The sequence below is a fragment of the Sus scrofa genome, chromosome 1, assembly GCF_054392235.1.
Source record: "Sus scrofa isolate SSC_HxYL_T2T_F1_AM1 chromosome 1, Sscrofa_HxYL_maternal_Yorkshire_Landrace_v2.0, whole genome shotgun sequence".
Taxonomy (NCBI): Eukaryota; Metazoa; Chordata; class Mammalia; order Artiodactyla; family Suidae; genus Sus; species Sus scrofa.
The window spans coordinates 218425308-218438608 of NC_139383.1; the positions used below are offsets into that span (position 1 = coordinate 218425308).

Consider the following 13301-nt stretch of genomic DNA (forward strand, 5'->3'; position numbering starts at 1 on the left):
TTTGAAAACAAGCATTAAATTTATATTGTGCACAAACAAATTACTACAAACTTAGTGGTTTAAACTAACACAAATTTATTGTCTCCCAGCTTTCACTGGTCAGAGTCCAGGTGTGACTTACCTGGGTTTTCTGCCTCAAATTGTCATCAGACTGTAATCATGGTGTCCATGCGGGTTCATACTTTTTTTTTTTAACATATATAATGATTTTTAGTTTTTTTCCATTATAGCTGGTTTACAGTGTTCTGTCAATTTTCTACTGTACAGCATTGTGACCCAGTTACACATACATGTATTCATTCCTTTTTCTCATGTTATTATGCTCCATGATAAGTCACCAGACATATTTGGAGGCTTGAGTTAGGAGGAATCCTCTCTTGAGCTCACTTAGGCTGGTGGCAGAATTCATTTCCTTGTGACAGTAGAACTCATGGAAGCTTGCTTCTTCAAGTTCAGTACTAGAGCCTCTAGTCCCAGTTGGCCAAGAGAATCTTCTATATAATGTAGCATAGTCACAAGAATGACATTCCATCATCTTTGTTTTATTTTGTTGGTTGGACCTGTCCTAAGTTCCGCTGTCACTCAAGGGGAAGAAACTTCTGGATACCAGGAGGCTGGAATTATTGTCTACCACAGTGAACAATCGGGATTTTTGTTTGTTTGTTTAAATGTAGAGCCTGAGGAGTTCTCACTGTGACTCAGGGGTTTAAGGACCTGACATTGTCTTTGTGAGGATGCAGGTTCCATCCCTGGCTTTGCCAGTGGGTTAATGATATGGTGTTGCCTCAAGTTGTGGCGTAGTTTGCAGAAGGGGCTCAGATCCGGTGTTGCCATGACGGTGGTGTAGGCTGGCAGCTGCAGCTCTGATTTGACCCCTAGCCTGGGAACTTCCCTAGGCTATTGGTGTGGCCATAAAAAGAAAAAAGATGGAGCGTGTAAAACCAAAAAGCGAACAAAAGCAAAGCTGGAGTTGCATTAGCTGAGATAAGGAAGACCCAAGGAAGGGAGACCAAGTGCTCGATTTTGGCTCATAAAGTGTGAGCTGCCCGTTACAACCCACAGGGGGATGTCAGATAAACAGCTGCATATGTGATCTAGAGTTGATGGAGGAGGTTAAAGGTATAAATGTGGGACTTAGCATGTGAGTGAGGGTAGACGAGGTTGCTATGGAGTGAGGGTGGGCAAAACACAGCTCCCAGGATAGGACTCTGTGTTCCCCAATAAGAAAAGGGCAGGATTCTAGGAAGAAGCAGCAAAAAAGAAGGGAGTTCAGAAGAATGAGTGTGTAGGGGCCTTGTACCTTTTACAGATGGGTTTCATTCACTTAAATCTCAGAAAGCCAAGTTTCTTTCTTTCTTTCTTTTTTAAAGTATAGTTGATTGACAATATTGTGTCAATTTCTACAAGTCACCCCCATCATACTAAGTTTCTTCTCTTACCTCTGGGTTTTGTGAGACACCTCTCCACCCTGGGGCCTCTCTTCTCTCTGAATACACTGCTGTTTTGAATGGTTTTAGATGCCAGATATAAATGCAAACAAGTCATGAAAGGTCAACAACCATATTTGCATCCTTTCCCAAACAAGCCAATCTAATTCAGCCAGAGAATGAGCAACACAGTCCCTGGGAGGGTGTGACTGTTTTATTTGGGGGCCAACACCGTAAAAGTAGGCTGCTCTGTGAAGCATGCAGCTCCCCCCTCAGGTGTCAGGTGACATATATCACCCACTACCTCAAAAGTGGAAGGTTTCAAACAGTGACAAGAGAGTGAGCCCTCCATTAATGTATTGGTGGTGGACAGTGGAGACCTTTTTGTCTCCACTTCTGACAGATTTATTTCACTATCCATGTACAGAAATCATTAAAATCATTAAAAAGCAAGACCTTTCTATGGGCACAATTAACCACCATTGGTTCATCTAATCATACCTTGGAATTAAAGATAAATTGCAATACTTTGTGGGGGTGTTGTTTTTTTTTTGCATTACCTTTTAATTTGGATAAAATAATTTGTGTTCTTACAGGATGCAGGGAAGTATTCAGGAAATTCTAAGTGGTTGAGATAAAAGAAAAAAACTCTGCAAATTCAGCACTTTCTATGTAATCAGCATTATAGATAATGTACCCATGTATGTACCTTAGCTGTGTCATTAGCTGTATATATTGAAGCTACATTACTCGATTGCTACATCTAAACAAAAGCCTAAGGGAGTTCCCTGGTGGCATAGCAGTTAAGGGCTTAGTATTGCCACTGCTGTGGCTTGGGTTTGATCCCTGGCCTGGGAACTTCTGCATGCCATACATACAGCCAAAAAAGTATATATCTTTTCTCCAGTTTCCATTCAAATGTTTCTTAGGTCTCTTCATTTCTTTGAAAAGTCAGCATTATGCCCCTGTGAGAAATTATTAAGCCTGTTTTTCCTGTGGGTAGCATGGGTTTAGAATTAATCATATTTTCAAACAGTGGGCAGATAATCCTATCAGTTCTCTTACACAGATTTGGTTATAGTCATCATTTATCAAGTGAGGAAACTAGCAGAGAGTTCAACTCTTTCAGAAAGCAGAGGAGCAAACTCTGCATGTGGTGGCGAGGCGGGCGCCTGGAGGACCACACAACTGACATAACCCCGTTGAGTCCTGAAGCAGGAGTTCCCGCAGGAGAATGAAATGGTTGCTTTGCCTTTCAGATGGGCCTGGAGGTCAAGTTCATTTATTTGTTTTTAATTTAGCTGAAATTATAGGCTGGTTGAAAGATTCCTTTGTCAGCGGGGGTCTGTTGAAAGAGCCACATAAATCTTTTGGTTTCTCTCTCCCTTTCCTCCAATCCCTTGTCCCATTTGCAGGATTGAAAAAAGCACTTGGGAGGCACATTAATCTTGCTGGCGATGTCAGGAGTGATCAGCGAGTTTTATTAAAAGCTCCGGGACTCCCTGAAAGGCCTCCTTGTCTGAGTTTGAAACGAAAGGGACGTGTTAAGATCTGGGGGCACATTGTCAGGACCCCTTGCCCTGCCCCTTGGACTATGAACTGACATCCTCAGAGGAAGCACAGAAGCCCTCCTTTGTTGCAGAGGTTTCACTGGTGGATGGAAAGGAGTTGGCCTCTTTCGGCATGAGCTCCCTCAGCCAGGGTGGGCTCCGTGCCCTGCTGCTGCTGCTGCTGCTGCTCCCAGACGGGGCCAGCCCCTCCCTCGTCAGTGTTAACCGTGGGGTCCAGGTGATGAAAGGCAGCTCCGCCTTCCTGTCTCAAGATGACCTGAAGTTTGCCATCCCCGAAGAGAAAGATACCTGCAAAGTGGAAGTTGTGATGAATGAGCCAATCACCCAGAGGGTTGGGAAACTCACTCCACAGGTGGGTCATAGGCAAAATTTTCAGTTTAGTGGTGTGTATGTGAGTGTGTGAGAATGTGAGGGAGTGACAGAGGGAAAGAGGGAAAGAGAAGGAGAGAGAGAAGGAGAAAGGGAGAGAAAGAGAGAGGAGAGAGAGGGAGAAGGTTTTTCTTCAACCTACCAGAGGTGGATGTTGTCAGATGTTCCGTTTTGAAATGTTGCAGTTGCAGTTGCAATTGGCGTGTGTAATATCACAGTTTTTCTGTGTAAACTGAAACTTGTTTAAAATTTTTTTATTGATGTATAATTGTCATAGAACCTCAGTTTCAGGTGTACAAGGTAATGATTTGGTATTGGTCAAATGTCTTGGCTGACTGTGGATTATGACCTTGAAACCAACAGGAGTGACTCCTATTTATGTAAATACCTGTGAAGGAAGGCCAGTTCAAACTAACGTGGATATACGCATTTTTTAAAATTAATAATGAATCAATTGACAAGTCTTTTCAATTTATCCTCTGTTACTGAGGAGAACTTGGGTAAATCTTACCAGCTACTTGAACTTACAGAGCAGCTAACCATCCAAGGAAAGGCATAAGATAGGGAAATTTCACGTCTCATTTTAGGAACATCGCCACACTTTGAGAAACAGTGAGGGAGAGAAGGGGAGTGAGGAGAAAGGGAGAGATTGAGAATGCAAACAGGGCCAGCTTCCAAAGGTTGGAGTGGTGAGTCTCCTGTGTGGTATGATCAGTCTTTTTTTTTTTTTGTCTTTTCTAGGGCCACACCTGTGGCATATGGAGGTTCCCAGGCTAGGGGTCCAATTGGAGCTGTGGCTGCTGGCCTACACCACAACCACAGCACTGCGGGATCTGAGCTGTGTCTGTGACCTACACCGTAGCTCAGGGCAACATTGGATCCTTAACCCATTGAGCAAGGCCAGGGTTCGAACCTGAGTCCTCATGGATGCTAGTCCGATTCGTTTCTGCTGAGCCACGATGGGAATGCCTGATCAGTCTTTATGAGACTATTCCTGTCCCAAATTTTCTCACCTGGGGCCAGTCAGATTGCTTTTGGATGAGATGTCTGTGTTTTGGGACATTCTTAGGGCATACTTGTGACTGCAGAATAGCAGAGGTAAAACATGAAAACATTTTTATCTGTTACTATCCCTTGAACATTCCCTTGAGTAAGGGAGGAGGGATGGAAAAGAGATATGAAGATACTTTAAATTTTCACTGTTCTTCAAAAATGTCTGCACATATTTTTTCTTCTTTTAATCAAAACCTTGTCATTTAAGGGTATTCCGTACTCAATTCTTGGGCAGAATGAAGAGTTACCCTCTAATCTGTTTTTTCTTTTTTTTTGTCTTTTTGCCATTTCTTGAGCCGCTCCTGCGGCATATGGAGGTTCCCAGTCCAATTGGAGCTGCAGCTGCCGGCCTACGCCAGAGCCACAGCAACGCAGCATCCGAGCCATGTCTTCAACCTACACCACAGCTCACGGCAACGCCAGATCCTTAACCCACTGAGTGAGGCCAGGGATAGAACCCTCAACCTCATGGTTCCTAGTCGGATTCGTTAACCACTGAGCCACTATGGGAACTCCCTCTGCTGAGTTTTTTAAAAGTTTGTATTATCATATATTTGCTCAAAGTAGGAGTTTCTCTATACAGTAGAAAATTGCTTCTGGTCTTACTACTTGTTCCTGCTGTGATTTAATTTTCCTCTTGATGCAAACGTTTATGAGAATATTCAAGGCTGGATGAGGCTGTGCTTCTGGCAAAATACATTATTTCCATTTGCTGAACTGTGAGCATTAATGTTCTTTTCTATTTGGCTAAAGAAATATATTTCATCATCTTATTCAAAAGTGGTACTAGATGTCATAAAGACATACTAAAGAGATTTAGATAGATACTAACTCAAATTGACATCTCTAGACCTTCCATTTACCTCCCTTACAGTTAGAGTCCAATTCTGAAATACATCAGAATTCTATGGCTGGGGGGCGGATGGCTCTCATGTTGGAAGTCGGAAATATTCCTCATGTGATTGTGTCTAAACGTCCCCCTTCAGTTTCCCATGAGATTTTCTTTTGTCAATCAATATACTGCTGATGGACATCTAAAAATATCCGTGTGTGCTAATGGCCCCAGGGCACATTTATATTCCTAAGTGTGTGGTAATTGCAACATCTCCCCATTTTCTCCCACTATAACTTGTAGTGGAAAGTGTGTTTGATTGGCACCTATGACTTAGCTAAGGAGAAAGGAAAGCCCTGGGGTAGCTCATATCTGGAGCCCAGATTCACTAAATGTGATGAGTAAGTGATGTGAATAAACTCAGCAGCAGGCCGTGGAGACCTAACTGCGGGGACTGGGGCCAAAAGCAAACTCTTGGAGATTTGGGGAGCAGCAAAATAGAACCCTAATCATAGATGATTGGGGTCCCTGATAAAGCAGGCACCCAGGGCTTTCTGATATATGTGGGTACCTTATAAATACCAACATGGTGATAATTTGATAACCCTTCTAATCAATATATCTTTTAATTGTTTAACATTTATTTAGAAGTTAGGCTGCATATTTGTGAGGGAGGAAAATAGGAAAATTCCTCCTGGTAGCACACTGGGATAACCTGTGGTCCAGCTTATGCTTTGGCCCCAAGGGTGCAAAACCAGAGCCATGTTATTCACCGGATTCTCTGTCCTTAGAAGGCATTTTGGGGAGAATCTACTGTTACTTAAGTCAGCCTCTGAGAGCAATCCTCACCCCATCCCGAATAGCCTATGACTTCTAAAAACATATAATAGCACCTTCTATGAAAGTAATAAAATGTCATCATTTTGAGTGGTATATTAATGGTCCTCACCATTTGTCCAGCTCTGAGGCATCAGAGAGCAAAAAAGGGTCAACGTGACTAGAAGTAAGAAAAACTCCTATTTGGTCACAAGGGTCAAGGGTTGTAATAGATCTCTAAGTCGTCTTCCTTTCAAACTTTCTCTGATTTTAGGGCAAAAACTCCGCAACTGGAAAAAAATGTCAAACAGAAACAACAAACCTGTCTGATTTAGGAAAGTCTGCATTGCAAAGGAAAAGGGCAAGGCTCCGCATAGCCCCCAAAGCTCCCCCAAGGTTCTGTGGCTCATTAAAAGACAGTGTTTGGTGCAGGTCTAACCAGAATTAAATCTGACACCTCAGACAGATTTATATCATCTAAAGTAAATATGTGAGTTAGGTCTTCTAAAACTTATTCTGCGGAATTATAAATTAAAATGTGGAATTTCATCACCTTTTTGTCAAATATTACAACTTTGTACCATAAAGAAATCTGTATATCCAGAGAACTTTATTTTTCAAGTCACCAGGTGATCTTCCTATTTTTTTTTGAATTTTAAAAATTCAAATAGTTGATTTGCAATGTTGTGCCAATTTCTGCTATACAGCAGAGTGACCCAGTCATACATACATATACATTATTTTTCTCATATTTTCTTCCATCACGTGCTATCCTGAGAGATTGGATGTAGCTCCCTTATTTTTTTTTTTACTGTGATAATTTTAACAAAAGCAAGATTGCTAAGTAGAAACTGCTTTTTTGGAACATATGCCTGTTTTTAACTGGGCTGATGGAGTCTTTCTCAGGAATCTATTTCTTATGGATTTTTGGAAATTAAGCACATGCACAGACGAACAGCCACAAAAACACACACATGGCCTACCAATACTCTTTAATAGAGCTTACGAGTAAGTTGAAGACAGGCTTATGAGGGCCCATTCCTAGTGAGATGACTGTATTAACAACACCCTGCTGCGTAATGAACAGTTTCATGTGATTTGCACAGAAAATGTTTTGTTTAACATCTGTTCAATTAGTGTTTTCATTTCATTACCGAAGTTTGTCTTAGGACCAACAGGTTCATTTTCCTATTGGATATTTGGAAAGGGATTTCTCTTGGCGCACACCAGTACCTTCTGTCTAGATAACCCTCTCGATATAGTCAATTAGATAAGGTCGATGGCAATATGTTTTCCTCGTGTTTTAGGACAAGACTTCCCACACACAGCGCTTCTCGCACCTGTCCCAAAGCAAGACATTTCCTGGGTGGAAAAGCACCCTCGTTTAGCACCGAGCTTGCTCTTTTGAATAAGAAGTATAGCAGTAAGAACATACCTTGAGTTTGAACACCAGTTTACTGTCATTAAAGTGAGTAATGACTTAGGAATGTGTGACAATTTAATTATAAATTGTAATTGAAAAGCAGTTGAAGTGGAAAAAGCAAAGCTAGACAGTAATTAGAAGAGGATTTAGCTCTCCTTTGTTTTAGTTAGTAAATTTATGGACTATTATGGTTGTCGCCTTTTATAAAAGGAAAACATATTACGAAACATAAAACAGATGTTTCTTTTAACAAAGCAGATTGTCTCTTTATTACTGTGACTATTTGTCAATGATATGGGGAAGGTCTTTCCTTTATCTCCTGCCTTGTTGTCAATTAAAAAGAGGAGCCCAAGATGTCTGTGGGAAAAGATCACTTGTATTAGTGAAAAGGTCTTCTTGGAGAGAATTATGTTGTCTGTAAATATTTGAGGCTGTAACAAGGTACAGGCTAAATACCATGAGCTCAAGAGTGATGGTATGTGAATACCTCAAGGGTATTTCTTAGAGCTCTACCAAGTCAGATTGGGCAGAGTGAGGGTCATGACTGTGAGAAGAGGAAATTCTTTTAAAAACCATGGCTCCCAGAATATAACAGTTGGCAGTTTTCTTTTCTTTTTCTTTTTTTGCCTTTGTCATTTCAGGGCCACACCTGTGGCATATGGAGGTTCCCAGGCTAGGGGTGGAATCAGAGCTATAGCTGCTGACCTAAGTCACAGCCACAGCAATGTCAGATCCAAGCTTCGTCTGCAACCTACACCCAGTTCACGGCAACATAGGATCCTTAACCCACTGAGTGAGGCCAGGGAACAAACCCATGTCCCCATGGATACTAGTCGGGTTCGTTTAACCACTGAGTTCTGACAGGAACTCTGGCAGTTTTCTTAATAGTTCTATGTGAGGTGACAGTTAATTGTAATTTTGTTTGAATAGAGAAAATTGCCTCAAGATTGCCATTTGTTTCATTGTCTTTTCTGCTGATACATAACTAAGAAAAGCAGTCTTTTGCAAGTAATAAGACATCACTGTGGGTCATATTTGGTTCTGCTCTACCATAGTGGTACATAGTGTCTGTAGTGAGTGGCTTTATTTTTAAATATAAAAAAATACTATTTGAGGAGTTCCTGTCACAGCTCAGCAGAAACTAATCTAATTAGTGTCCTTGAGAACGCATATTCGATCCCTGGCCTTGCTCATGGGTTAAGGATCCAGTGTTGCTGTGAGTTGTGTAGGCCATCAGCTACAGCTCCAATTTGATCGCTAGCCTGGGAACCTCCATATGCCATGGGTGAGGCCCTAAAAAGTTAAAAAAAAAATACTCTTTGGAAAAGAAAGCAATAAAAGAAGAAAAAAAAATACACAGCTGATACAGCATGTGTGTATGTTGGGGCAGTGCATGCCTTTCCCTGCAAACACTCAGGCAGACCTCTGTAACTCAATTGCCGTGAACCCCTGAAGGATGTGGGTAAATAATATCTTTAAAAATGGAACCATAATTTTAATTTATGCACTGTAATTTATACACTGTAAAAAAGATAATTGTTTAGAGATAATCACTGCTTGATTATCTGTTTGATCTGCTTGGATTTTTGTAATGTATATTTTCTTAAAACAAGACACAGCTAAGCAGGATGGTGATGGCCATGAGGTGGGTAGAGGTGGTGTTTAAAACACACACACACGCACACACTGCTAACGGACTATGATTTCTCCACACAATACTTAATTGGTGGAAAAATTAACAAGTGCCCCAATTTTCTCACAGATATTTATCTATTTCTTCATGTGAACTAGGTCTTTGACTGCCATTTCCTTCCCAATGAAGTAAAGTACACTCACAATGGCTGCCCAATTCTCGATGAAGATGCAGTGAAGCTTAGACTTTACAGGTAAGCAGCATAGGAGCACTGTTTGTTCTTTGCCAGATATCCATTCTGTGTACTTCTTTTTCTTTGGATAGGTATCATCACAATGGGAGTTACTAGATTTCACACAAATAAGTAATTTAGGAGTAGGAACTTGAGACTTGAGTGGGTGAGGCAAGAATTGTAGCAACTTTTCAGTTACTGTTTTCCTTGGGTCTTTTTTATGGCAAATTATCACCTCTATCCTGTCTCCCTTTAGAGCTCTTGTATAGGTATCTCTGTTGATCCAACTCGCCACTTATGATACAAAAAAATGGAGATTAAAAGCTAAAAAATTTTAATGAGACTTAGGAAAATTTTGATTCCAAAAGTGAATGGACTTCATCTTTTTGATTATCAACTGCTTGGTTATAAGAAGAGTAATATCTTCTATTTTTAGACATATTAAATTTAAAAAAGATTTAAAAAGTCAACTATAGAGGTGAACACAGTGACCACCTGACCCAGCAGTTAGTTCTACTCCTAGATGTATACACAAGATAAATCAAAACATGTGTTTACACAAATATTTGTATACAGATGTTCACTGCAATATTTTTCATAAGTGCCAAAAAGTTGAAACAATCTAATTGATGAATGCATAAGCAAGACATAGTATATCCATACAAGGAAATGTTATTTAGTAATAAAAAGGAATGAAGTACTGATACATGCAACAACATGGATGAGCCTTGAAAACGTTATGCTAAGTGAGATAAGAGAGACACAAAAGGTCCTATATTGCATAATTTCACTTATATGAGGTGTCCAAAAAAGGCAAATCCATAAAGACAGAAAGTTGATTAGCAGTTGCCAGTAGTTGTGGGAGGGTGTGAATGGGGAGTGACTGATAATAGGTATGGAGATTTTTTTTTGGAGGGGGTGCTGATGAAAGTATTCTGAAATTAGAGTCATAATGGTTGCATAACCTTGTGAATATACTGGAAACCACTGAGCTATAAACTTGAAAAATGTAACTTTTAGGGTATGTGAATTATATCTAAATAAAATGTTCATTTAAAAATTAAGCTACTGGGAGTTACTGTTGTGGCTTAGTGGGTTAAGATCCTGACATAGTACCTGAGAGGATGAGGGTTCAATCCCTGGCCTTGCTCAGTGGGTTAAGGATCCAGCATTGCTGCAAGCTGTGGTGTAGGTCATAGATGCAGCTCAGATCCAGCACTGCAGTTCCTGACTTGTAGTCCAGGAACTTCCATATGCCACAGGTGTGGCTGAAAAAAAGAAAAAAAAATTAAGCTGCTGGTTTTGGTATTGCTCTTTTCCTAGAAGCAACTAAGAGTTTGCTGTAAGTGGCATAGACCTTATATAGGTTTTTTTTTTTTTAACTTGATTTTTGTTGCTTTTATGAGTATTTGGCTAAAATACCTCCGCATGAATTTCCCTTAAGCACTAGACTAATACTAGTCTAGAGTTTTATATCAGACACTGAATCATCCTATGAACACTTAAGATCACCTACTATAGGTCAGGCTCCTGCTTGGCACAGAAAACACAAAGATGAGGATACATGGATGCTTGATGCTCATAGTCTGCTGCAATAAATGGGGAGATAATAGTGATGCAGAACCGCAAGTGCCGAAAAAGTGGCATGAACACAGTGCTGGCTCAGAAAGTAAAATGGCACTATGGATTCCTTGGGAAGCTATGTGATCAGCATCCAGGGCTATTTGCTCTTCCTAAGATTTTAAAGTTAAAAAACAAATTAGCTTCAGAGAGCTTACCTGGAAGGACAGGATAAGCTGGTACATTCTGGCCATTTCCATGTCTTCTTGAGTTTCTAGGGGGTGGGAAGGGTAGAGAAACACACATGAAGTGCTGAGTTATAGGACCTGTCAATTTTCTTGGTCTTGAAGGTCAAAAATAGAATAGTCAGAGGAGTTGGAGGCAGAAAATCAGGGAGAAGTTTTACTCCCCTCTTACCTCATCTTCAGGGCTCTTGGCAAGCTACTTGACCTCTCTCTGGGTCAGTTTCCTCATCTATAAAATGAGATAACAATGCCTATCATAGATTGCTGTGAAGATTACATGATACACTTTGTAAAGAGTTTAGCATATGCCTGGGACATAATGAAAACATATTAACTAAAAGCTGCATTATTGATGCACACTCATCACTCAATAATTTTTTCCCTTTAATAAAGAGTGACAGCCCATCTCTACTAGTCTCTGCAGATATTCTAAGAACAGAGTCACTAAGGGAAAAGAAGGAAAATCATCACATACTTTTTACATGTCATGCACTGAGCTCAGCCCCCAACTAGACTGTAAATGACCACCCATGCAGTGGCACTTCTGAAGTTTAACAAGGCCTTGATGCTTAAGGAACCCTTCACTCCTGAACTAAAAGTCAGTTCATAAATTATACATGCTGGATACTCTTATATTGCACTTGTGTTCAAGGTGAGACAGTCACTGAATACCAGCATCAAAGCATCGAAGATGGCTTTGATAGCAGGTGTTGAAAGAGGGGTCATTGGAGAGGGAAGTGACAGCAAAAGGAGTTGCCTCCAAGATAAAGAGAAGAGGGGGAAATGCACAGAGAGGTTGAAAGTCAAGTATAAAATACAATCCAAACTCTACCTGATGGACAGATTTCATAAAAGCCAATCTTTAAGCTTTGAGCCAAGAGCACGAGTGTCAGAAGAATTTGAGCACCAATAATATTGCCTTTGCTCTGTTCTGTGCACAGATTGACTGAGACAGACACCTTCATGGAAACTTTTATCCTGCGCGTCTATCTCCTAGAACCGGACTGTAACATCATCCTTATGAGTGACAATGTATTGGAGGTGTCTGAATTCTATGGCCTGTCCCGAGCCATTGATAAGAACCTGCTCAGATTTGATTACCACAGGATGGCTAGCCTGGAATGTACCATCAGGCTGGATCCTGTGGAAACTCGACTGCCAGCCCATGGCCAGATGGTATTGGTGGAGCCCCAATTGGAAGAGCCTCGTGGAGATCAGCCGCACAGTTTTTTCCCTAAGTCTCGTATGATATGTCTTAATACTTAACCTGGATGTTACTAAAACAGAAATCTATAAATGGTCATCTTCCACCATGACAAAGAGTTTTACTTATAATCTGTAGATGGATGAAAAATGTAAGCTAGTGGTTAAGAGTGCAGTCTTTGGAATCAGGAAACCTTGCGCTTGAAAACTGCCTCTGCTGTTTGTTTCCTGTGTGATTTTGGGCGAGTTACTTAAATTGTCTGAGCCTCTGTAAAATGGGCAAGGATGGTGGCTGTTCCATCGGGTTGGGTAAGAATGGGAGTGGATGAGATCTGATGCACACAAAGTGTGTACACAGCGTCCAGCTTGTAGCATGTGCTCAATAACTATCAGCTGTCATTAATCGTAGGTTAGCAATGGCAGTGGTAACAGAGCAGTTGGTGGATGTATTAAGTAGTATTAGACTATGAGAAGGGTTGAGGAGCTGGTGGGCAGCAGCCATGTTTTAAATCAGGAAGAGTTGATAGATCATACTCCCTCTGTTATTCATTTAATCGCTATACTTTTGGCACCTCCTATATGCATAATATTGTTTTAGGCGCTGTGAAAAGACCAAGAAGTACAAGAAGGAAATAGCAGTCATAGTATTACCTTGAAAATGGACAGAAATTTGTAGCTAAAGTACACTTGCACATGAGTCATCTCATTTAGTCTTCATAGCCTTCTGGGTATGAAGGCTGTTTTGCACATCAGGGAAATGTGCAAAAGGCCACTAAAAAAAATAGGTGACCTCTAAGTATCATATACTGTGCTAGAGAGAAAAATGAAATGGGCCAGAGACTGGAAGATATGTATCAGAGAGATGGTTATGGTTTTCTGTGGGAGAGAGCAGGTTGGTTTGGGTGGTCAATGGATATTTGAAGAAAGGTTTAGTAAA

The 13301-nt window shown here is 40.7% G+C and overlaps 1 protein-coding gene across 23 annotated transcripts in view; it reads left to right on the forward strand.

Annotated features, from left to right (window-relative positions):
- FREM1 (FRAS1 related extracellular matrix 1) overlaps positions 1-13301 on the forward strand; it is a 185180-nt gene that overhangs the window by 18823 nt on the left and 153056 nt on the right. For all 23 annotated transcript variants that reach the window (XR_014821338.1, XR_014821316.1, XR_014821317.1 and 20 more), the window contains 3 exons: positions 2843-3350; positions 9283-9377; positions 12103-12404. Coding sequence is in view for 9 of the 23 variants with exons in the window: in XM_021063573.2 (XP_020919232.2) it covers positions 3111-3350; positions 9283-9377; positions 12103-12404 (637 nt within the window). In the remaining 14 variants the exon portion in view is untranslated. The remainder of the gene's footprint in view (positions 1-2842; positions 3351-9282; positions 9378-12102; positions 12405-13301) is intronic.